Genomic DNA, 25935 nt, shown 5'->3' on the forward strand with positions numbered 1-25935 from the left:
TTTTTTAAAAAATTGAGATTTTGTTTTCTTATTTTTAAAATTTCTGTTTTAGAAAAAAAAAGAGAAAGTGAAAAATGCTTTAAATTAAAAAAAGAAAAAAAAATTGAGCTGATCATCCGAAGAACACAGAGAATATAAAACAAAATAATAGAGAATCAAAAAAAGGAAAAAAAAAAAAAACAAATCTAGTAGAAAAAAGAGAGAAAGAGGGGAGAGAGGGGCGTGAATTCCTGAGGAAGAGATTCTCCGCACCCGGAGGAGTATTCTCTTTTGCGTGATCTTTCTTACGCCTTGCCTGCCTGCTTCCTCTCTTCTCTTCTCCTTGGAGTTTTTTGTTTTTTTTTTTTATTTTATTTGGTGTGGTCAAAGCAAAGCAAAGCAGAAGAAGATGGTGAACGCTATGGTGGAGAGAGCGACGAGCGAGATGCTGATCGGACCTGATTGGGCCATGAACCTCGAGATCTGTGACATGCTCAATACCGATCCTGCGTATGCTCTTATTTCCTCCTCTCCAATTCTGAATTTCCCTTTTTTTGATTGGTCTGCTTCTTCTTTGTCTATATGGATTTGAATCTGTGATTGTTTGACACTAAGATTGGAATCGAATTTTTATAGTTCTCTGGGACGTTGTGATTGATAATTGGGCTTTGCTGTAGCTCTTGGAAGTTGGAACACGTAATATATATAATTCATATGATTTTATAGGGGTTTTATTGTAAAAAATCTGGGAAGAAGCTGATTGAATTTTTTTCTTACTAACGGGATGGATCCTACATAATGTGTGCAGGCAAGCAAAAGATGTTGTGAAAGGCGTTAAAAAACGGATTGGTAGCAGGAATCCTAAAACTCAACTTCTTGCCTTAACTGTGAGCTCCAAATATTATTATCAACTTTTCTTTTTTTTTGCAATGATAGTGTGTATATTCTCACTTATCATGCATTTTTTTGCTATGTTTTAGCTGCTTGAGACGATAGTGAAGAACTGTGGTGACATGGTTCATATGCATGTGGCTGAGAAGGGTGTGATTCATGAGATGGTCCGGATTGCTAAGAAAAAGGTTAACGGTTTCTTCAGAATTGGTATTCTCGAAAAAAATTAGCTCTAAATCTTTATCTATTTGTACATATAGCCGGACTTCCATGTCAAAGAGAAGATCCTGGTCCTTATCGATACATGGCAAGAGGCCTTTGGTGGCCCTAGGGCGAGATATCCACAATACTATGCAGGATACCAGGAACTGTTGGTAGGTCTTCCGAAACTCTTTGATATATTTCCTTCACTAAAGTATTGCTTTTGATTGTGGATGTTCATATCTTTCATACTGGAGTTGAGTTTAAAAATATGTATCATGCATGCTTACATGAATTTTCTTTTTGATACTTTTGTGAGTTTGCGATAGAAATTGGTCTACTACTCTTTCCTAATCACCATTGTTGATTCCTGTCTCTTTCTCAGCGTGCTGGCGCTGTTTTCCCTCAGAGATCTGAGAGATCAGCACCTGTGTTCACACCTCCACAAACACAGCCGTTGACGTCTTACCCTCCAAATCTTCGTAATGCTGGACCTAGTAATGATGTGCCTGATCCTTCGGCAGAGCCAGATTTTCCGACGCTGAGGTAAATATCTTCTGTTGCAGCTTCACTGTTTTTAAGTTGACGATTTTTTAACAGAAGCTAGGTATAGTGTAAACCAAAGTTGAGATATGATAAGAACTAAGAAAATAACGACAGTTAAGTAGTTTCTCTTTACCTTTTGTAAAACATTAGTGTAGTACTGGAGTTTCACTTTTTTTTTATCGTTCTACTTATTAGGGATGTATGTTAGGGTCTGCAAATATCAGCTTAGCGTCTGTTTGCTTCTTTATTTAGGAAGTAATTGCATGCCTTTTGTTGCTTCTCAATATATGTTCTGTTGTTTTTAAAAATTCTTTTTCAGTTTGTCGGAGATTCAAAATGCAAAAGGTATCATGGATGTGCTTGCGGAAATGCTGAGTGCAATCGAGCCGGGAAACCGGGAGGTAAGACGATATACCTGCAGAGAAAGATAGCTACCTCTACCTGTTTACAAGTGTTGGTTCAAAGTATACTTGAATAAGAGGAATATTTCGGAATTGTTTTTAGACATTACGATTGTGGAATTTAATTATTTTGTACTATAGACGTAATTATATCAGGATGATCATCCTTCTTTTTTGGACTTCTTTAGGACGTTAAACAGGAGGTGATGGTCGATCTGGTGGAGCAGTGTCGTACATACAAACAAAGAGTGGTACATCTAGTCAACTCGTCTGCGTAAGAGCTATTTCTTCTCCTCTCTAGTTACATATATTTTTCTTTTTCATCTGAGTTATTGATGTGAAATACCTATCTGACATTTCAAACGTACCACGTGGAACAGTCCAGTTGATGAGAATTGCGTTTTATGCTTTAGAGCCTAACTTTATTTGTAATCTTATTTACCTGGCAATTTTGTTATCCAGGGACGAGTCTCTGTTATGTCAAGGTCTGGCGTTGAATGATGATTTGCAGCGGGTCTTAACCAGTTATGAAGCAATCGCTTCTGGAAATCCTGGTACTTCTGTTCATGTCGAGAAGCCCAAGTCTGAGACAGAAAAATCCCTTGTAGACGTTGATGGTCCACTTATTGATACTGGAGACAGCAATAATCAGGCGAACGGGTATGTAGTACAAACTTTACAGTCATGCACCCAAGAATTTCTTATACATCACCAATCTTAGCTGCAAGCTTAAGCCCTCTGTTTGGCTGGCTTACACGTAGAGAATTTTACAATCTTGAATGCGAAAATTACAAGTTAATGATGAAGATGAAAGGAGTCTTTATGATCATTATTATGTAAACGATGCTGATTTGTCTTACGGACCAAATGGCCGCGCAAAATCTTTTTGTTTTTGTCTGATTTAAATAGATTCTGATTTCTACCATGCCCAACAAATTTTTGCAGAGGTACCTCAAGCTCTGGTAACGGGGTTCTAAATCAGTTGGCCCTCCCTGCACCGCCTCTAGCCAATGGTTCAGCTAATTCCAAAATAGACCTCCTCAGTGGGGATGATCTTGCCATTGTTCCTGTTGGACCTCCACAACCAGCAAGTCCGGTCGCATCAGATCAAAATGCACTTGCTCTTATCGATATGTTTGGAGACAATACCAATAGTCCAAGTCCTGCAGCTGCACCAACTGGTAATTCAGCTACTCAGAGTAGCCCTTTGAATCCTCAATTGCAGCAGTTCCCAACTAGTCAGGCTGGAGAAGCTGGATCACAACAATCCAATGGATTTTCTCCGCAGGGTGGTTATTCGCAGTTTGAGCAGCCATCATATGGGCAAGGAGCCTCTTCTCCGTGGAATAGTCAGCCTGCACAGCAGTTGCAACAACCACAGCAGCCATCTTATGGTAATATATCTAAACTTACATTACAAAGACATGATAACGAGAAAGCGTTTCACTTTTTTAGATTCAGGAGAATTAGCTAAAGTGTGTCTCAAGTATAATCCTAATTTGTTCTGTTTGTGGTAACTTTGTAATGTGAAGAAGGTGCCCAAGAGAATATGGCATTTCCACCTCCCCCATGGGAAGCTCAACATCAAGACTTCAGTCCCACTGCAGAGTCAGGAAGTCCGTTTTCTCCTCAAATGCATCAGACACAATTTGCCTTCGCACATGCTCAACAATATCCTCAGATGCCCCAAACCAGCCAACCTGTTAACAATCCATACCCTCAGATGCCGACCGGTAGCGGTATGTATATGCAACAGCCAATGCCAAACCAAGCCAATCAAGCTCTAGGGCCAGGCTATCCACCCCAACAGCAGCAGCAGCAACAGCAGATGATGATGGCTCAGTTCTATGCCCAACAGCAACAGCAACAGGCGTATGGAAACCAGATGGGAGGATACGGATATGGATATAATCAACAGCAACAAGGAAGCAGCTCATATCTGGAGCAGCAAATGCATGGCATGTCCATCAGAGACCAGGCGTCGCATCAGGTACCACCATCATCGTCTTATCTTCCTCCTATGAAACCGAAGAATAAACCAGAGGATAAGCTATTTGGGGATCTCGTTGACATCTCCAAATTCAGGCCTAGTACAAAACCGACATCCGGAAGAGCTGGTACCATGTGAAAAAAAAAAAACCTCCATCGTTTCATGATTTATGAGAGTATTCATCTCTCTGATTTCTTTACTCAGCTAACTCTATTTCTTCGCTTGTTCTCAAAGCTTTTGATCAATTTGATTTGACCCTCTTGGGAGAGACACACATATACATAAATTCTACATGTTATCTTCTTCCTTGCTTATGATTATGATGGGTAATGCATTTGTATATTTCTTGAAAGAAAACTAAGCGCGAGTTGCGGTTTGTGTGGAAATTCTATTTGTAGGCCTTTCTCGATCCATTTCGTTTCTAGACTCCACATTTTGTCTTTTTTTTTTCAAACAACCATTTTATTTTCTATATCGGCAATATATTTTTATATTAATTAGACAAGTTTCTTTTATCAGATTTCGAAAATGATGTTTATGTATTTTACCTAAACGAATGTAATTTTATGGAATATTGTCTGAATTAAACAAACCGGTCAAGAGAGACAATATCCCATATAGACTCTACTTACATATTTGTCTAATACGCCCACTCATTTCTAAACAAAGAATTATCAGCGGCTGCTGGTAAACCTTAATATCAGAGCTCCTTATATACACCACGAGATCAGAGGAAGACGTCACACTTAGTAATATTGCCTTTATTTTGGGCCAAAACTATGTTTTAATTCAAAAAAAAATCATGTAATCAACATATTTCTTACATTTTCATTTTGTTCACGAGTGAATCACTTTTACATCATATACTCTCGCAAATGACTCTGGTGATAAATACTCAAACAACCGTATAAATCATCAAAATTGATGATCGTAACAAATACAATCTAGATAAGAACTTTTTGTTGACATGTTTATTGTCCTTCATAAGTTCTGTTATGTTGTAATCTGACCTCTGCATATGATTATCATGATAAATACTCTTAGTAAATGAAGGTTTAGCGGTAATATGGGTGGGCAAGTCTGATCTATGCACTATTAATGCTCCTATGAAGTCTAAGCCACTAATTAACATAATAACTTCTTCATCTTCCAAATACCACAAGCTTCAATACTTCAGCCCAAAAGACCATGAAAGCGTCAACACTAAAAAGTAAGATGTTACATATACTTCCCAAAATACCATGCATGATTTCCCTTTCTACTTGAAGGTGACGGATGAGACGCATGCTTTCCCCTTCCGACATGAGGGTGATGGAAGAGAAACGTGTTTGCCCCTGCTTAGCTGTATATGATTTACATATAGGATTAGCCAGATGTTTCAAGGACTCACCTTTGTATCATGGTGGTCTGTTTGAAGAAAGTGTGCTACAAAATGTGTTTGATTTTATGAGCAGAAGATCAAAAACCATGATCCTACTTATGAAACAGAGGTTGCTTCACGTTCTAGCTTCAGAAGGTTTCTGACACAGGGACCTGAGTGGACCACAAAGGAGAAGATGACAATGATTGACGGTCGCCTTAGTCTCCTCTGTCAAGAAACTAGAGCTTTGCTTGGTGATTTCACAAGGCTCGAGATAGAAACACTGGTGTTCTTTATCACAAAATTCCATGAAGAAGTAGGTTACCCTTATGCTCGCGGTGGAGTTCATGGTATCTGTTCCCATTGCCACTGCTTTGAGTGCTACCGAAAATTCTTCACAATCTTTGAGAGTTTCAGCGACAAGAAAAAGAAAGTGATCGACCAGGTAATGGACGAAATTGACGCCGCATAAGGAAACCAAGAGATAACATCAGAGAATGAACAAGAAGAGGAGCTTAAGAATGAACAAGAAGAGGGGGTTAAGAAGGAGAAGACTGGTGGAAAAGCTGGTGGTAAAAAGAAGGCCAGCGGGAAGAGATCCAGCAGGAAGTGAGAACAATAGTTAGCAATAGGATTTGTATAGTCTGCCACGTAAACACTTTAAAACTAGGGGCAGACCCACGTAGAGAGAACCTGTGGCACATGCCACATACTCCTTGAATGTAACTAACTCTACAAAGAGAACGGTAGCTAAACGGTTATGAGGGCTAATCTGCTCTCCACCCAGTCCGAATTCGAACCTAAATGCTGTGTTTTTTGTACTTTCAGTTTTTCTACACACTTTTAATTTATTCCATCAAATATAAATATTTCTTTGATATTACTATAGGAAAAATTCTAATTTTACCGCAAACGTGATGTTACTTTTCAAATTTATGTTTAAAAGATGTCTGTTTTCATAAATATTTTAAATTTGTAATGAAAATGACTAAACTAACTCTCTTAAATTATTTATAAAAATTTATAAATTTAATTTTATCTTTTAAATATTAAATCCCAAAAAATAATCTATAAACCCAAATATTACGGTATCTTTTTTTTTGAATAATGATATCTAATTTATAGTATTTTAACCACCTTTTTAATATTATCTTTTCAAAATAAAAACTTATAATTTATTAATATTAAACTTCTACAAAAAAATTGTTAATTTTATTTTTCAATAGTTAGATAAAAATAAAAACTAAAAGGAGTAAATTTTTATTATGGAATTACAATGGGCATATATAATTTTATTATATTATTGAAAATAAAATTTAGAAAATTATCTATTTTATATTTTATTCATTTGAGATAAATTAATGACTAATGTATTTTAAAAAAATATAGTTTAATTTAATATATTAAATACAATTTAATATAACATAAATTTATATATTGTGTCCCATATTAAGTTATTTTCTGGATTCGTCCCTGTTTAAAAGTGTCCTCTTGTTACTCTCTCTCTGTGCATGTCATTTTAGTACCCTAAGATTCTTTGCCCTGGCTCTTGTATAAAGGTTCTGTTCATGATAAACTCAGAAGAATAAAAGTAAAAGAAAAACAAAAAGTATTTGGAACACACTGAAAAATCACTGATTCTCGAACTCTCCTACGCGTTCATACTGTTTCAGTTTACAGAAGCAAAAGGCCTTTACACCGTAGGAGCTTCCTCACCAGTTTTTCTTCCTTTTAACCTTCTTGACAGTGGGACTCTGTGACCAAACCATATTATGTGTAGGAACAACGCAAAACTCCTTTCGGTAACATCGAGCAAATGTCAGACATCTAGATAACCCTATGCGTCGGCAAAGCATTAATATGGATTCAGGTGTGGCGCCTCGGGGTTGAGTTAAATCTTCTCTGTATCCGAGAACTGAGATAATGCACGGCAAGCAGCAACATATTGTTGTGCAGAGGATGAAGGGCATTGCGTTTGCGTAGCCAATACAGCTAAAGGTAAGAAACACTAAACATAACCTACAAAACATATAAAGACAAATAAATGAACAGAGTCTTTGAAAAACACATGTCATGATGTCAGTAAGTAGAGATCATGTACGAATAGCTTTGTCCAAAATTTATAGGTGAAACAGATCATGTAAGAACACTAAGACATTTACCTGGAAGCACTTATGAACCCATGGTATCTACTGGAGAGTCAAAGGCTTCAAAGAAGGATAAACAAGAGGAGGTAAAAGGATCTCAGGATGAAGTAAAGAGCAACTCAGATGCTGTTGCAAGAGTAATTACTTTCTACTTGATGACAAAAAAAAATTTACTTTCTACTTTCTAGTAATTCAGTTTATGAAAATAGACATCTTTATTAGTAGTTGCGGAAAATCGAGTCACTGAAGAAGAATCTGTGTTATCTTCTAATACATTGTTTGAGAACTGTTAGATTTGTCAGTAAGCCATCTTATGTGGCGCATTTCTGTTATAAGCTGTCTAGTCTTGTGAATAGGCCAAATATGTTTTATCATCATTTCTACAGGCATGGCTTTATGTAAAGGATCATCGCAACTTGCTGCGGTGGTTCAAATCATTTGGCACTTATGTGCATGAAACCCCATCTTCCGAAAACGCCTAGGGGTCTCGATCAGAAGGTCAATATCTTTCTTTCAGTTTTTTGGTAGTTTTATGCAGTATTTCTTTCATAGGCTGTTGCGTCGTTAAAATGGTTGTGGCTTTTTTTTGGCTGTGGACTTACATCACATAGCCTTTGTACTTGACTCATGTAGATAAAAGGTTGGAATTTTTATGTTATGTGTGTTTTTTTATTTGTATTCTGAAGGTCATCATATACCTAACTGTAAACCTTTGTATGATCATTAGTTTCTGACTGAGATTCATTTGCTTCTAATGTTGCGGGAAAGTGAAAAAGACATTCTTGACGAAGGTGATGATGTTGATTTGGAGGAAGAGCATTAAACGCAAGCTCATCCAGAAGCAGAGCCTGAGGTGAAGAAGGCTCCCGCCACCTAAGGAGCCAGAGAGGCAGCTTTCAAAGAAACAGAGGAAACTGAAGGAACAAGCTGAGTTTGATGCTTTGTTAGCAGATTTTGGAACCAACAATGGTCAAGAAAGCTCTCAAGGTATCTATCACACATGCAGTTCTCCTAGAAAGAAGCCAATGGAGAGGGAGAGAGAAGAAGGAGACCACAGCCAGAGAATCAAAGGCCTCGCAGAAGAAGCAGAAGGAAGTAAACGAATCTCAGGATGAAGTAAAGAGCAACTCAGACCCTGCTGCAGGTGAGCAGGAGGAGGCTTTTTCTTCTTCAATGTATATGAAAGAACGGATCAAAATTGCAATGCTGCTGCAGAGTTATTTGGTAATGATTCCTAGTGTAACCTAAATTCTGCCTGAAGTTAGTTAGACGTGGGCAATGCTCAAAATTGTCATGCACGGAAGAAACGGATGCATGTTACATATCACAGCTGTTGGCTATATGCAGTAGTAAAACTATGATGCATGTGAAATTTATGTGCTTTAACTCTGAATTAACTTTCTTTGGTAGGACGAACTATGCATATCTGCCAATCAGAAGTCTGCTGCAGGATGGCCTGTAGCTTTTCCTGTATTTTTGAGCCTCATTGGCAGATATGCATGGCATGAGGCCGTTCAACGTGTTTACGTAAATGACTTAATTTAGTAAAATAATATAGTTAAGTCTATTTATGTTAACATTTTATTTTCTTAGGTGTAATTCTTTAAGTTAATTATATATATTTCTTAACCAAAAGAATAAACCCCAAGAGCCATTAATAATCCGAGAACCATGAATGAGTTGTATCAAGAGAAAGAGCCTCAACCGATATTAAATTTTCATGTCCTTTCTCCATCTCTTCTTCTTTATTTTTTCCTTTTGAATAAATTATTGTTCATTCTTTTCGCAGTTTCCTTTTATTTATTTAGATATTTATTTATTTGTTTCCACTCATTCTTCCTAGATAGAAACCACAATGATAATGGACTGGTAATCATAAGGGTTCGACTTGTTAGATATGAATAAATATGAGTGGGAGGCAAAAAGGAGAAAGAAGAAGTTCCTTAATATCGGCTCACTTTGTCCAGCATCATCACAAATGCCACACTCTATGGCTCCACTCATTTACTTTTTATTCTTCTGCAGATATATTTCAACTCTTCTACTTTGCTTTACACTAATATATGATGTAACATTATCTCATTATATATAAAAGTTTATTTTGGTTTTGTTTCCTAATGGAAACGAAAGCAAGAATAAACGAAAGTAATGAGTTTATTTCCCACCAAATATTCCATTTAGGCAATAGTTAGGACACAAATGGCAACCCCATCATTTTGTTTTACTTAAATTTAAACCCACAAAACCCATTTGGGGAATTCAATAGAAACAAAAAAAATAGCAAAGAATTAATAGTTAATTTTTACTTGTGCCTCTATTTATATTTATTTTTTCTTTGATGCTATTTATCTTCCATTACTTAATGGTGTGATAGTTCAGTATATTCTAGGTGTTGATGTTCAAGTCAGATGAAAAGTCAAGTATTTTTTTGGGATAAAAAGTTTCTTGCAAAGTTTTATATTGTAAACGTGAAGAATTTGTGAACGTTTAGGGGGAGATCATGAAACAGTATGAGATGGTATATGATTAAGGAGAAGTTAAAAAACAATTCAAATTTATGTTTCTTAATTTGCTGAATGTTAATGCTATGCTGGTTAAGGTATTATAGATTTAACCTTACTAAAACTAAGGTAAAGCAAAAAAAATTAAAAGTTCTAATTTAGTTGAAAACCTTTAAACATATAATTATTTGAATACCCCTTGACAGAACTGTATTCTATATTGTTTCTTTACATATTACTTTTATTTTTTACTTACAAAAGGAGTTATTAACTCATTACTTTATGTAAGAAATGCGAGAAAAAAGGAAAGAGGGTTCAATTAATTATACATATATAGTGCCAAAGTCACATAGTGATTCTTCTCCAATCAAATCTGAAATCTCTATCAACAATGACAAGTTTGCACAAAACCCTCTTCACACATAATCCCACTACTTTAGACCAATGTAAGTTTTTTTTCTTGCCCTTGATTAATTTCTGTTAATCATTCAAATTAATAGTGGTTGTATGTGATTGTTCAGTGATGATGTGCCATACGGGAAAAGATAGTTCATGGAAAAAACTAGAGAACATAGAAGAAGAAGGTCCAGCAATGGTGGCGCGTGAAGTGAAGACGGCGTTACCACCGGAGACACCGACGGAAACGATGGAGTTTCTAGGGAGATCATGGAGCATTTCCGCCGTTGAACTCACAAAAGCTTTCTTCAACAACTCCGCCGCCGACACAAACTCTTTTCTTCTCTCTACTATTGTTAATACCAATAAAGAAGTTAGAGAAGATGAAGAAGATTCTACTTCCATGGCTTCTTCTCGTGATCTTGTAAGCCATCTCTTCCTATATTTTAAACCGGGCCAGTTGGTCTAGTTCAATATGATTACGTTTTTTTCTTCTACTAGAAGCAACAGAAGATATTTTTTTGGTAAAATAAGCAAATAGAAAATATGATACTTAAAAATGACAATGTAAAATTTTTCCACGATATAAACAAAATAGATGGAAATATTATTCGTATGATATTTAAATAGTATGTGATGGATGTTTTTTGTTTTGACATCGTGACGGATGATGTATACATAATTTGTTATTTTTAAGTGAATATCTAATAGGTACCACCAAGTACGTAGACTTATTTATCGACCAACGTTGATACCAAACATGTTAAAGATATCACGATGATACTCTCTACGAGTACTAAGTATTTTTCTTTTAAATGTACAATCAATAAAATTTTACCTTAAACTTGCTAGTATTGTTTTTAATTTGCAAAAGAGGAACTTTTTAATATATATATACTAAACTAAAATTAGAAATATTATTTAATAGATTTTTCCTTTATATTTATAGCACATGACTTCACAGGTTGATTATTTGTTATCTGGTCAAAAGTAACTAAACTTTGCGCATGGACATTTTTATGTGAATTTTGTCAATGATTCTTTCGGTGGTGGTTGTGCGTTTTAGTAAAAGAAAATCGGTTTTACTTGAAAGTACGACTTTAGTTACACTTTCATTACTTGAATATTAAACTTACTCCTATGAATCATTTTTCAGCTGCTGCCACAGATAGGAAACAAAACCAGCCCTCCTATTTCTCCAAGAACCGGCAGAGAAATGAAGGTAAGATCTATTAAACCGGTTTTGTTCGGTTTATCTTTTGTCTTAAATCAATCATGTCTTTTATCAAAAGAAGTCCACGTAAAGAAGGAAAAAAGCTGGTTGGTTTTGGAACTTTTGATATATATAAAGAAAATTAACCGAGAGAAAAGAGGCGGCATTATAATAGTTGTCATGATGAATTACATGCACTTCTATTTTCTTTTCTTTTTGTTATGCTAAAGCTGAATATAATGAATTATCTACTTATCTTTCTTTTCAAAACGATTTGAAATGGAATGAGACATAATGTGAGCTGACGACTTATGATCTTCGAGTTATATAAACGAGTTCCCAAATCCCAACTAATGATGTGTAACACACAATAAGATTACAAAATGTGTATATATAATATATATATATATATATATATATTAGTGGAACTTATTATATACAAGTTTTTAATATGAGTGATGCAGCATTTGTACAAGAGCATGGTAAGAGGAAGAACAATGGGAAGAAGACTGAAGGATCAGAAGGAGAAGAAGAAACAAGAAACACGAACTCGCAACGCTGAGATTCACGCCGCAGTCTCTGTCGCAGGAGTAGCTGCTGCCGTAGCAGCGAACGCTGCATCTAACGCGGTCGCAGCCTCAGAACATACGGCTGAATCAACAGCAGTTGCTGCTGCTGTCGCGTCTGCAGCCGCTCTCATCGCTTCGCACTGCATCGAGATGGCGGGAGAGATTGGAGCGGGTTATAACCAGATAGAAACAGCCGTTAGCTCTGCGACCAACGCTAGGACTAACGGAGACGTCATGGCTTTAACGGCAAGTGCTGCAACAGGTGGGTAGTGATGATTATTTTACGGCTTAGTTTACCGTTTTGTTTGATATGTTTCGGCTGATTTTGAGGTTTGTTTTGAGAGATTTTAGCGTTACGAGGAGCTGCGATTTTAGGGGCAAGAATGGAAAGGAATAATGAGACCAAAGCAATGTTATACGCAACAAAGGAGAACGTAGAAAGGGAAGAGAGGAGTGTATTTGGAGCGATGACTTTCGTATCTAGAGGTGAAGAGCTTCTTAAACGCACCCGCAAAGGTAACTTGTGAACCAAGAAATCCATTTTGATCATTTCAGTAACCTAACAAAAATATTTGGTGACAGGGGATCTTCATTGGAAACAAGTATCTTTTAACATCAACTCAAACTGGCAAGTAAGTTATTGTGCTTGGAATATTGTTTCATCAAGATTTGATATAAAGACATTTTATTCATTTCTTCATATATTGACTCTTTCATATATATTTTTTCTGTTAATTAATAGGTGGTACTCAAAATGAAGAGCAAACATGTGGGTGGAACTTTCACAAAGACGAAGAAATGTAAGTGTTAAATTCAGATTTATCAAGGATTTTCAATTTAAAATTAGTTAAGGATAAATAGATCGGCTAAGGATTTTCAACTTAGTTAGGGAAATGGTTTCTAGAAACCAAGAATCATCTGTTGCGTTTTTGCCGATGCAGGCGTTGTAAATGGAGTGTGCCGAGATATACCGGAATGGGATTATAGAGGAGGAAGAGTAGACAAAATGGTCGAGAGGAGAGCCTACTTTGGGGTAAAAACAGTTGAAAGGGTGATTGAATTCGAATGCGTTAACAAAAGGGAGAAGCAGATGTGGATTGAAGGGATTCAGCAGCTTCTTAGCTCACTTGAAACTGGTTCTATTGTGTTCACTGGAAAACATTAGGTGGTCTGAATCAAAAGGACTAATTAATCCATGTTTGGAAAATTACATCATGTGATGAAGATTGAACTTTTCTGTTTCGCGTGTGTTGAGGAAAGTATGCATCCTTGTGTCCTGTGTGATTTGTCAAAATCTTATGTTTCTTGTGTAATCAACTTAAATAATTGTGAAGTGGTCTAGTGGTTTGTGTCCGGTTTAACGGTTTAATGAACAATCCAGAACTAATTTTAAAGTGGAATCCATCACAACTCGGTCGGATTAAATTAATTAAGAGATATGACTCGGTTTTTGGAAAACAATGGATTAGTTACACTTAAATCTCCTCAAGAGATTCCTTCCTCAATAGCAAAAGGTGTGTTCCAAAACTCGTCGCAGCAAGTCACATAAAACCAATCTGCAGACGGACCATTTGGCTAGAGACATCCGGCTGAACAATTTTATAGACTTTTGGGCAAAAAAAAATAGGATCCTTTTATTTATTTCTTGCTAATTATTAAATTTTTTGAATTTTTAACTATTGAGAAATAGAAGGACACGAGATTTGTTTAACAAATATAACTTATGTTATTATAACTATGAAAAATTTATAGATAATTCTATATATTTTAAAAGGATTCATGTCTGATTATACCACCATAAACTATCATATGAAAAAAAAAAACTATAAGTTGATCAAAAGAAGAAAAAAACTGTCATATGAATACCAAAACTTTAGTAGTATTTTTTACGTCACGCTGTTGTAAAAAAATTCCACTAATTTATATAAATTCGTCTTCTATGGACTTGAAACAAAATGTTTTGATAAAAAGAAACATTAATAGATCTTTAGTTAAACTACTGAGCTAAGAAGCTTCTTCACAAGTAACACGAGATTCTGCCCGATGATATCACATCGTTTGTCCACTGAGCTAAGAGGCTTCTTCCACAAGAGACACGAGATTATGCGCCCGAGGATATCACATCGTTTGTCCTCCCCCACACCTTTAGAGATGGCACTAAACCACCTTTAGCTCGACACCAGTCACTTCAGATCGCTGAAAATGAGACGCATCTTTAGATGAAATTTTCAAATTTAGCCAAGTAATTTAAAAGCTGCTAGAACAAGAAACCAAACACTTTTGTCATGTCTAAAATTCTTAGTATATACTTGAGAGCCTTGCTTTTATTGAGAATGTCTCTTACTATTTTCAGTTACGACTAAGCTTACATCATTTTAGTGTTCCCACAGCACCAAGCACGTTTTGGAAAAAACGTCTGATTCAATTCTGTTATGCTCCATCTTCTATAAATCATCCTTTTCATATGATTGTATCTTGAATGTTGATCTATCGTCATCGTAGATACCAAACAAACATCTATATATAACCATAACCATCATTTTGCCGGTTGAAAGAGATCGATCTTTAGGTCTCAAAACAGCGAAATAAGCGTGAAGAATCTTTGATCTTTTATTCATCTTTAACAAAAGAACGTCTGCATAATTGACTTGTGGATGCTCGACGACAAACATTGCTTTGGACACGACATAATGGCATACTTTTCAATGGCGTAAAAAAGATATGTATGGGCTATGCAGCTACTTTTTAATTGGACATGTGTTTAATGGAATATATTTTTGTGTATATTGTGCCCTACGTTAAAGTCAGAATCCTATTTTGGTTACGTAGACGTACATCAATTATAGTGGCCAGGATCGACCAAGTAGGTATTGCTTGTAACCATCATCGGCACAAATTATTCAAAAGAGGACCACATAACGTGTGCGATATAGATCTTATAATTATATTTTCCTGAGTCCCTTAAAATTAATATTATACATTCAAGTTTATTGATCATGAAGATACATACATACAATGAATGGTAAGAAAAAAAAAACAAGATCCATGCGGTACTTGAAACTTGAAACTGCTCCTCAATATGTTTAGTAATTTTGGGCATAGAAGTCGAAAGCTATTCCAATTTTATTCAAGAAGGACTACATTATCGGTTTGGAGTTAGCCAATGAGAATCGATCGTGGCCATAAAGTTATAAGAAAACAGCAATAATAAGCTCGTCTCAATGGCTTTATTTTTGGTAGCATTCTGTTAGAGCTTCTGAGTCTCTATGTGTATTTGTAGAGGTTTTTTTTGGTCTGAAGTATATGGAGAGGTTGATGATGAATCTTTGTAAAAGTATTGCCAGCTTAAAAAGTTGTGGATTGCTGTGAGTTCTAGCCAGAATTAAAATTAGGCTTTTATTCCGAGTGTGTTTTGCAATTTATCTTGATTTGGTACGTGCATGCCAAAGTATCAGAATATTTGAGAATGAGGTTGAGTTCGAGAGTTGAATTTAATTGATCTTGGTAACAAATTATATCAGAACCCCGTGAATTAAAGATGTCTTTCTCAAACTTCTTGAAAGAACTATTCGACCCTAAAATCTATAGATAGTGAGAATGGATCTAGAAATCTATCGATGACTATAGTTAGAAATTTTTAGAGCATTATTATTTTTAAATTTCCAAAAGTAATTTTTATTTTATATACATTAATATTATAATATGAAAATAAGTTTCTTAAAATCTAAAAGAACTATACCAAAAATAGTCAAATAAGAGAATTTCCCATTTTCAAGATTTTAAGAAATTTATACACTTAAATATTAGAATACATAACAAAAGAATTTTTATAAAAATTATTGATCTGAATCATCTTAAAGAATTGCACTAGGAGAATAACAGAGTGAAGAGTACAATTTTTTTAATGAATGAGATTAATATAAAGTACCCAATGATTACTAGTGATATACGAATGACAATCTACTCTCTCTTTTTTTAATGACAATCTACATATTCTGATATTATTTTTTTTTTTTGTAAAAAGATATTCTGATATTATTACAATGATGTAATGGTATGTCATTTACTTATTTACCACCATCTATATGCAGTGTAGAAAAGAATTGCATTATTTCTAACGTGTTATGCTACGTCAAACACCATTAAAGATTTAACCTACAAACACGATTTTATATATGATAAAATTTATAACAAAGCATGCAGAGGTAATTTAATCTTAAGAAGGGAGGGGGGAATGTAGTCAGATTGATTATAAAGTCTTAGTTTCCATTTCGCTAGTTTTTCTGTGGTATATTGTATTTTTTTCTTGTGTCGACTGGTCAAATTGTACTTTAACTATGACCAAAACTTTATATTATAATACCTTGCTAATATGGTGGCAGGGTGCAATAATTGAATCACGTGACCGGTGAGACCGTGTTTGGTCGCGGCTGTGACACGTGTAAACCATAGTGAAAAACGCGTCCAAGAGTTGTCAAGGACTCGAGCAGTGCAACTCAACAACAAGACAGCTGGATTATCTTGTCCGTACAACTTTGTTTTTCTTCTTCTTCAACTTTTGTCGACTTCTTAACTCTCTTTTTTTATACTATAGTCCTTTAATTATTATTCATAATGGTATGTTGTAGCATTCCCTCGATTCATTTCAATTTTGTGCTGTTAAAACCTGACTCCAGCTCATAGTATTTCAGTGGATGGGAAGGAAAACAAAAGAAAAGGCTGACGTCGACAAATAAATATCAAGAAAAACTATGTGGATTGTAGACGACAATGGCAAAATAGTACACAAAAGACAACGACTAGTGACGACAATTTTTTTTAAATAATAAGTGGTAGAAATAATCTAACAATACTTGGTCCAGGTTTTAAATTCTAACAAAAATATGAACCGCAGTTCTTGCAGCATGCAAATAAGTGAATATATGTGTTTAAAACCTTTGGCATTTGTTAGAAAATCTAAATAAAAGAACTCTCGAACTCTAATATCTGATCAGTATCAGAATTATTCTTTCAATCTAAGAACATTTCTAACCCATAACACTTTTTAGTGTCAAAATCACACTATTTTAGTGTAGTTTTAGTATAACGTTGATACTGATTAAATTTTGTTAATTTGTGTGGAGCATATATACAGGTCAATCAGTCTGGTCGAATTAATTCAAGAAAATCTATCTTATTAAAACAGAAGTACACATATAGAAATACCCTTAGTTTTCAAATTTAATTACATTTCCATGCCATTGAGAATTAAATTGAGTTTCCTATTTTAATGCTTGTCTTTTTCAGTTAGATTAATGTGTTTTCCAAAATTAAATACACAATTAAATAATACTTTCTATTTTAATGCTTTGTCTTTTCCACTTAGATTAATGTGTTTTCCAAAATTAAATTTGAATTAAATACATTTCATTTACTTATCCATTAAATCAATATCAAATTCAAAAAAATACATTTTTATTGGACAAATAATTCATGAAAATTATAATATTAACTCTTCATTTAAAAAATCTGAACAAAAAAAAGTATTACCAAATTTAAATTGGAATTACATAATATCTAAACGGATTTACTATTTTGGTATCTAGAGAACCATAACCAAACCTTATCCGAACCAAATCTTTCGGATATTCAAATGTATCTAAATCATATTTATATACTTCAATATGTTAGCTATTTTTCGAGGTAATATCCAAGATATAAGCTATTTTAAGTTCTTTAAAATATTTGAAATATAAAAATAATCAAAAATAAACATCTAAAGTAGATAAACAATAATCAAAACACCAAAAACACTTAAAATATATATTTATTCTTCATCCAAATATTCAAGTTAAACTTATTTTTAATTTTTAATTTAGGTACTTTGGCTTACATTACTCAAATTTACATGTTATATTATTTTTATTTTTAGATTTAGGAAAATTTAAAGATATATAAATTTTTGAAAAATTAAAAATAGTTTAAACGGGTTATCAAACCCGCAAAGATCCGAATCAGACTGAAACCAAAATTTATAAATATCCGAATAGAGCTAGAATCTTTAAACTCGAAAATCTCAAACCCGAATAGATTTTAACCGAATTCGAGTGGGTATCCAAATACCCACCCCAAGCTTAGTCAATATAAAACGATCAAATATTACAAATATACTATTTCGTATAAATAAATAAAAACCAAAACTGAAAATTAATATCCGTGCGGTCGCACGGGTCAAGATCTAGTATGCTATTATGATAGAATACTCTTACAGTCTTCATTCATGGTATATAGCATCTAGCTATAGATAGTATTTATAGAGTAAAAGCGTGGATAAAAAATTGTAGTTGTTCTAATTCCCTCTGGTTTTTATTTGTCGAAACAAGAAAAAAAATTAATTATTTTTATTAAAATAACCATTGTTGTTTTGTCTTTTCTTATTTTGTGATAATATTTTCCTTCTCCTTTTGTAAAAAGAATTTACAACTAAATTGAATACTTTATTTTCCTTCCTATTACATTTACTTTTATAATAGTTTAGTTATTGTTGTCAAAAAAAACATTTACTATATATTCAAATCAAAAAGTTAGAAACTATTATACTAATTCAAAAAAATTTCTATTTAAGTTTGCAATAATGCGTTTTTTATCTCCTATAAATTGTTTTTTTCTTATTTTTAATACAACTTTTTTGCTCTAAGTTACCTCTAATAATTCTCCCACCGGTCAAACTCATAGTAATCCAGCTTATGGTTTAATAATAGAACATTCCTACTCTAAAATAAAACATCAACAAGTCATAATGACATGCCGTGATGTGATGATTTTAATATTTTTTAAAAGATTAACAATGCAGAGTGTGCAAATCACTTTTAGAAGACCTATATCATCAGAAAAATTTGGGTATTTCATTATCATTAAAGATTTCTTACATTTCATAATAACATAAATTTCTTATTTAAATTAACATGCATGTTTCTGTGACTGTAAGAAAATATCTAGCAAACTTTTTATGTTAACAATTGAAAGAACAAAAAAAAAGGCTTTGCCTAAGAGCTTTAAGAACTAATTGAGACCATATACATACAACGACATTATATGTATGCCTGTCTTATAAGCTATCGTGCATATTGGTTGATCATCGTACATCTAAACTAGTATGTTCAGAATTTTTGTGGATTTTATAAGCAATAGTACCTTTTCGTGGATATATACGTACAGCCTTCTCTTTATCCATTCTTTTACATCCTGAGAAAATTATCATGCAAAGAAAAACATTCGTGCAAAACTGCAAATATAGCTAGACAGACGAACTGATCTTTTCTCAGCAATATAAGCAAAAAAAAAGTTGAGAAGTCCGCGCTATCACTTTGATATTATTGTCGATACTATTGATGATGTAATAATGGAGCAACCTTTAAAAAAAACGAAGGCCCTTTTAGAACCCCACCACCGAAGGAGATATAGAAAACGACAACTTCATAATATAAATCTTTTTTTTTGATCAAACATAATATAAATCTTTTGAATAGATCCATACTGCAATGATGGTATCTATATTGCATGATAAAAATTGACCTTTGGTGGTATTTGATTAACATATTAAACATTCGTCTCTAGCCGACACACAAAATGTAATTTAGTGCTTCTGATCATACCTAGATATAGCGAGAATACGGATTACATTAATTACAAGAGTAAAATGTTCCCACTGTATGGGTCGATCAGTGTAAGTTCGATGGTGACATTCATGAAGTTTAAGAAAAGTTTCCCCTATTGTGTTTTTTGTGATGGAATGGATTCAGCAGCGTCTCAAGAAACGTGACATAATGCTTATATGTAGTAGTACTTAATTAGTTAGGAATTTATTAGTATGTTTAGCTATGTTGCCGATTTAACCAATTCATTTATCATATTTATAGTTAAATATTTTTGTGGAGTAATAATGACACAAATACTTAAAGACAAATTCTTTCTACTGATGAGTTCAGTAAAACCAATAGACTGCTGACTATGTACTCTACCACAGATTCGAATCATTGCACGTTGCAAGTCGTACAAGTTAATTTATTGAAGATGAACCGAGACCGAGTCTTATTGTATAACATTTTGGTGAATAATAGGACCAAATGTAGCTGTGGGAGAAAAATCTAGGAACCTCTAAGTGTCACATCACAAAGGAAAGAAAAAAGTAAAAGCAAAAGATAAGAAAACACCATCTCGTGTTTTGCGTTATAATTGAAAGATTTTTATTAACAAAAGTAAAACTAGTTACATCTTGCATTACATCCACACTAACCTATCTCGTAGGTACGCATGGGTCCATCTCTTTCCACCACATATATACAAGAGTATGTAAACATGCTCTATATATATAAGTTAATACTAAACACTGAGAGAAATCATTGAGAGATTTGGAAACATCCAAAAAAATAAAACTAGACTTAGAAATTTCACCAAATAGTGATACAAACAAGAAAAAAAAAACAAGAACAATCTTTATAACAATTTCTCACTCATTTCGGGTTAGATTTTTATTATATTCTTTCTTTTTATAACAAATCTTATTACCAATAAAAAGGGAAAAGGAAGAAAAGTCCAGCTCTTTCCAACCATCCGTGGAACACAAAACTTTACAATGGTGGATTCTTCACTTAGTTCCGACAAGGAGAAGAAAGGAGGAAGTAAGCAGCCCGTGTATCGTGGAGTACGGATGAGGAGCTGGGGAAAATGGGTATCTGAGATTCGTGAGCCACGTAAGAAATCAAGAATCTGGCTCGGGACTTTTCAGACGGCGGAGATGGCCATGCGTGCTCATGACGTGGCGGCTCTTAGCATCAAAGGATCTTCCGCCATTCTCAACTTCCCTGAGCTCTCGGATTCTCTGCCTCGTCCCGTTTCGCTCAGCCCACGTGACGTCAGAGCTGCGGCGACCAAAGCGGCTCTCATGGACTTCGGTACGAAGCAGGTTTCTCACGCTATGTCCGAGAGTGAGAGTAATGAAACGGCGGCGTTTGATAAAAGGTCAGAGAGCGAGAGTAATGAAACGGCGACGTCTGATAAAGGGTCAGAGAGCGAGAGTAACGAAACGGCGTCGTCGTGTGTGACGAGCATTGACGAGGAGAGTACTGTGTCGGACGATTTGGAGAAAATAGTCGAGCTGCCGAGTCTAGGAACGAGTCTTGACGAGTCGAACGAGTTCGTGTTTTATGACACGTTGGATGATTTGGTGTTCATGCCGTCATGGTTACGCGGTGGTCCGGAAGATTATTTTACGTATAATAGTAATGATTCTCCGTTGAACTCTGTTTTCGATGAAAGCTTTTCTTGGTAACATTTTTCCCTGAAAAAATAAAATTGTGTATTTTTCTCTTTTTGTTTTGTTTTGTTTTAGTTCCCATGGGAATCTCACTGTTCTTTTTTTTTTTTCACATTGCGTGATGAGATATCTCAGAGATGGTCAGGTAGGTGCCGTGGCATTGATAACGTTGTTATGCTTCTTGTTTAATTTAGTCGGTGAAATGAAAGATGATGAAATGTAATTGTTTATATTACTCGGGTTTAGCCGAGATAATGACATTAGTGTTTTGTAAGAGCATCTCCGACACCAAATTTGATGTTAAAATTACACCAAATTTGGTATTTTTATGTCAAACATTTTTTATCATTTCCAACCATGACATCAAATATTACACAAAAAGTAATATTATATTATTTAATGTTTTTACTTTAATTTTTGTTTTAATTTTTAGTATTTGAAACTGATAATACTTATTTTATCACACTTTGATATTATATTCATTAAATTTATGTAACTATACATTTATAAAATTTATTTACATTTATATGTTATGGTTTAATAATATTATTATACATGTATTTAATTTACATAAAATACTATATTCAAAGTTACAAAACATTAATTATGAAAAGCACATAACATAACAATATATTTATTTTAATAAATATGTATTAGTTAGTAATACATGTTTCACTATATTATAAAAAATAAAGCTTGGCAAATTTAATAGTATTAAATACAATTTAAATAAAAATTATAATCAGTATTTAAAATAAAATAAATGATAATAACCATTTAGTGATTTTTTATTTAAAATAAAATAAAATATAAAGTTATATGATATTTTATTTTTATAACATAAAAATTATTATAATAACTTAGTGATTTTACCTGAAATCAAAATATTAACTATGTAAAAATCATTTAAAAATATAAATAATACTATATATTTATGTTTAATTACAAATTTAAACTAACTAATAATAATAATTGAACTATATTAATAAATGAAAACACAATAAAATATGAATATAAAATATTTGGTGTGATGAATAGTGTTTCATTCTACACTAAATTTGGTGGAATTGTGTAATTTTTGGTGTTTCATTGGAGATAAAATTATACAAAATTTGGTATTTTGGTGTTCTATTGGAGATGGCCTAGACCTTCCAATTTTTCATTTTCTTGCAAGATCAATATAAATTCTACTATTTGAAAAATAGTAACGTGGCCTGCTCCTCCAGCTTTGACATTTAATTAGCTGGAAGAAGTAAATCGTAAGGTACTACATTTTTTTTTTGACGTCAATCGTAAGGTACTACATTATTGAAAAACAAATGAGATTGATGTATAACTGATGCATTAATTAAAGCTTCACTATAATTTATACTTTGAGCGTAATTAAATGCATATCTAACGTGTGCCACAAAATGAAACTTGTTGGGGAGGGGGATGGGTGTGTAGGGGGTTGGTATATTAATTAATCCCAATCAAATGAAATTTACTTCATTAGTTAATCAAGCTATAATCATCATTAGGATTCTGAAAAAGTTTTCGAAACAAAATACCTTTAAACTAAAGATTGTTTGTAAAACATCTTTGTAAGTTCCAAACATACTTTCTTTTCGTTTTGATATTATTATTACCTTTTCTAACATTAATATAGGTTGTGTTTCATTTTATGAAAACATCATATCATATAGCATGCAGTCGCAAGCGTGCACAAAAATAACGGAGACACAAATCCTGTAACCTCTTATTCTGATTTATTCAAATTTGAAAATGTAAGGTCGATCCTAAGATATCAATGATACACAAGTTTAATAAATGTCTCCTACCATAACATTATCACTCTGATATTTAAACGACAGTCAAATACCCACCGAACAAGCATAATGAATGCAAAATAACGAATCGTAAAGCGTTTCCACTATAATTTTCCTATTATGCATATAAATTTGTAAAGGAGACCATTTTGTTGAAAAAAGTAGAACTATATTGAGTTTTAGAGCGTACGAAAGTACAAAGATGCTTCACGTTTTAGTCAAAAAAAAAAAAAAAAATAAGATGCTTCACGTCTATGTACATCCATAACCGAAGACGTGCATGATAATTAATGATGTTTTTGGGTTAGAGTTCAAGAATCATGATATACTAATGTATTAAACACTTCAAATACTAGAAAATACCATACGAGTTAGAAACTTAGAATAAAGTTAATGGCCGCAAGAACATTGATTTGATCAATGCGTATGATCACTAATTATAATTTAAATTGAGAGGGATTCTCTAATAAATTGGTTTCAAACGGTTTAGAGAAATGCTCATCTGGTAAACCGACAGTGAATTTATAAAGAAAACAGACGTCTAGATTTTGGATGGTTCCATGAATTCGTGAAGGGAAACGCCCACGTGCATGTTTGATTTTTGGAAGGCAAATAAAATCTGCAGATTGTCCCATGACAAAATAATTAAGATTATTTATCGTGGAAAACCAAAAGAAGTTGAGGACAGAAATAAATTCAAATCTTGATTGGTCCAGTTATCACTCGCATTGTCGTGTTCCCAATTAAATCTCAATTTTTTCTGTCCTTTTTAGAAAAGTAAGGTCGCATCATTGGCCGATGATAGCACTAACACAAGTAGGAGCTTAAATACCCACCGTCTTAGTAGCTATAGCAAGCATTCTAAGTGTGCATTTAAGACTTTAGTTGATCCTTATATAACCCTGATCCTGATGGATCCAACTACGTTTGTTTTCTAAAAGATATTGTTGATTATGCAAAGTAAACTTTTTCTAATATTGGTCGGACCCTTGACTCTCGATGCTAGGAAATCAAAAGAAAAGGACCTTTTACATTGGTGTAACTGATACTGAAATCAAAAGAAAAAGGACCTAATATTAGTCGCATTTTAGACTTTAGTAAAAAAAACTGATATACGGGAACCTCTATTCATATTTCTTCCAGTTAATTGGTTGGATCACTAACTCTTTCGTCATCGAAATTCATATATGTAATATGTTGCATTGTATCTTGCATGAATTATTGCATATATATGATCGTCGGCATGGGTTAGGCGACGAACTATATCAGAATTCATCTTTTATGCGACAATCTAATTTTTCTATGATCGTCGCATGAATTATTGCATTTGGCTTTTGATTACTTTCTCTAGTAAAATCCCATGTACTTTGTGTTTCTATTTGTTGACAGCGAAATCTTAACAAGATTTTTTTTTTTCATATTTCAACAGTTGTGTCGGTGTTATTATTATTATTTTTAATATTGGGTTATCATATAATTTAGTTTAGTACATATGACTGCATGTAGAACATGGTGAATCTTTATTTAAAAACGCTGTAAAACTAGTACTAGTATGTTAGAAGAAGAGTTATTGGTTGGCTTGTACCAAATGCATTTTTTATTTTTGTTTATAACCATATAAACTACTAATCGTAATTTCGTAAAGATGTAACTTTTAAGGATAAAGATAACAATAAAAAATAGTTGTAGAAATCTAATTTCTTAAAGCAACAAATATAACTGTAGAAATGTTTTTTATTCTCATTTAAATTATACAATTACATCAGATATATGTACATCAAAAAATATACTATTAAATTTCTATAGCTACTATCTAACCAATCATCTTCTCTATAGTAATATTTTGTTTTTTTTTTGTTTTTTTAAGTTTAATTGATCCATATTCCATGGTATCAATGTGATATACTGAAATGTTAATAAGATTCAAAAGAAAAACAATAATTTACATATCTAATATTTAAAATTTCAACTAATATAATTCTTCAGAAAATATTTAACTGTATTCAAAGAAATGAGGAAGAACATTAGATTTATTGTAATCTCTAAAATGTATCCTATTTTTCCCTTTTTATTTTTTTAGAATATTATAAAATAAAATTGTGTTCACTAAATTTAGAATGAACATTTATTTCTTTTTATTTCTATTACTTTTTTCTATTAGTTTCTTATGTCTTGTGATAGCACCGGAAACTCTATGTACTTTATAGACAACATTATTTACACCCTTGTGATGACAAAAAAAAAAAATAGATTCACTCTTGTTTGTGTAGGCGAGGTTATCACAAATCTTTCTTTTCATTTTATTTTATATAGATGAAAAAGTAAGAAATCTAATTTTTCTTCATAAGAGGACAATACGAATCCAAAACTTTCTCTCTTTTTTTTTTTTTTTTGAAAAAACTCTCTCTTTTAAGTAGATGAGAATCTTTAAATAGATGGGAAAGTGTATTTTCTCTTCTCTCATTTCAGTTTTCTGTTCACGTTGTTTCAATTGGTACTATCTTTATATCATTTGCCTTTTTTTATGTACCCACTAGGGTCGACCCGCCCTACGGGCGGGTTTTTTTTTCCAAAAATGTTAATTTTAGTTATATATTTTGTATGTATGTTTATTTTAATATACAAATGGTATAATATA

The 25935-nt window shown here is 33.2% G+C and overlaps 3 protein-coding genes across 4 annotated transcripts; all 3 read left to right on the forward strand.

The window, feature by feature from the left end:
• Positions 1–158: 158 nt before the first annotated feature.
• Positions 159–4394, forward strand: LOC130508208 (TOM1-like protein 9). Of its 2 annotated transcripts, none has more exons than XM_057003554.1 (10): positions 159–489; positions 788–866; positions 960–1058; positions 1131–1244; positions 1457–1617; positions 1937–2018; positions 2207–2292; positions 2481–2678; positions 2964–3412; positions 3554–4394. In XM_057003554.1, the coding sequence occupies exons 1-10, from the start codon at positions 389–391 to the stop codon at positions 4144–4146; spliced, it is 1962 nt and encodes a 653-aa protein (XP_056859534.1). In that variant the 5' UTR covers positions 159–388; the 3' UTR covers positions 4147–4394. The 2 variants fall into 2 exon arrangements, with proteins under 2 accessions (XP_056859534.1, XP_056859533.1); XM_057003553.1 differs by having other exon boundaries at positions 160–489; positions 3551–4394.
• Positions 4395–10304: 5910 nt separating this feature from the next.
• Positions 10305–13547, forward strand: LOC108827672 (VAN3-binding protein). Its single transcript, XM_018601132.2, has 8 exons — positions 10305–10462; positions 10538–10836; positions 11569–11634; positions 12090–12456; positions 12546–12710; positions 12777–12826; positions 12937–12994; positions 13136–13547. The coding sequence occupies exons 1-8, from the start codon at positions 10408–10410 to the stop codon at positions 13357–13359; spliced, it is 1284 nt and encodes a 427-aa protein (XP_018456634.1). The 5' UTR covers positions 10305–10407; the 3' UTR covers positions 13360–13547.
• Positions 13548–20554: 7007 nt separating this feature from the next.
• Positions 20555–21763, forward strand: LOC108822242 (ethylene-responsive transcription factor ERF043). Its single transcript, XM_018595276.2, has one exon. It carries the CDS (start codon positions 20809–20811, stop codon positions 21502–21504), a length of 696 nt encoding a protein of 231 aa, XP_018450778.1. The 5' UTR covers positions 20555–20808; the 3' UTR covers positions 21505–21763.
• Positions 21764–25935: the final 4172 nt, after the last annotated feature.

This window comes from Raphanus sativus, chromosome 2 (assembly GCF_000801105.2).
Source record: "Raphanus sativus cultivar WK10039 chromosome 2, ASM80110v3, whole genome shotgun sequence".
Classification (NCBI taxonomy): Eukaryota; Viridiplantae; Streptophyta; class Magnoliopsida; order Brassicales; family Brassicaceae; genus Raphanus; species Raphanus sativus.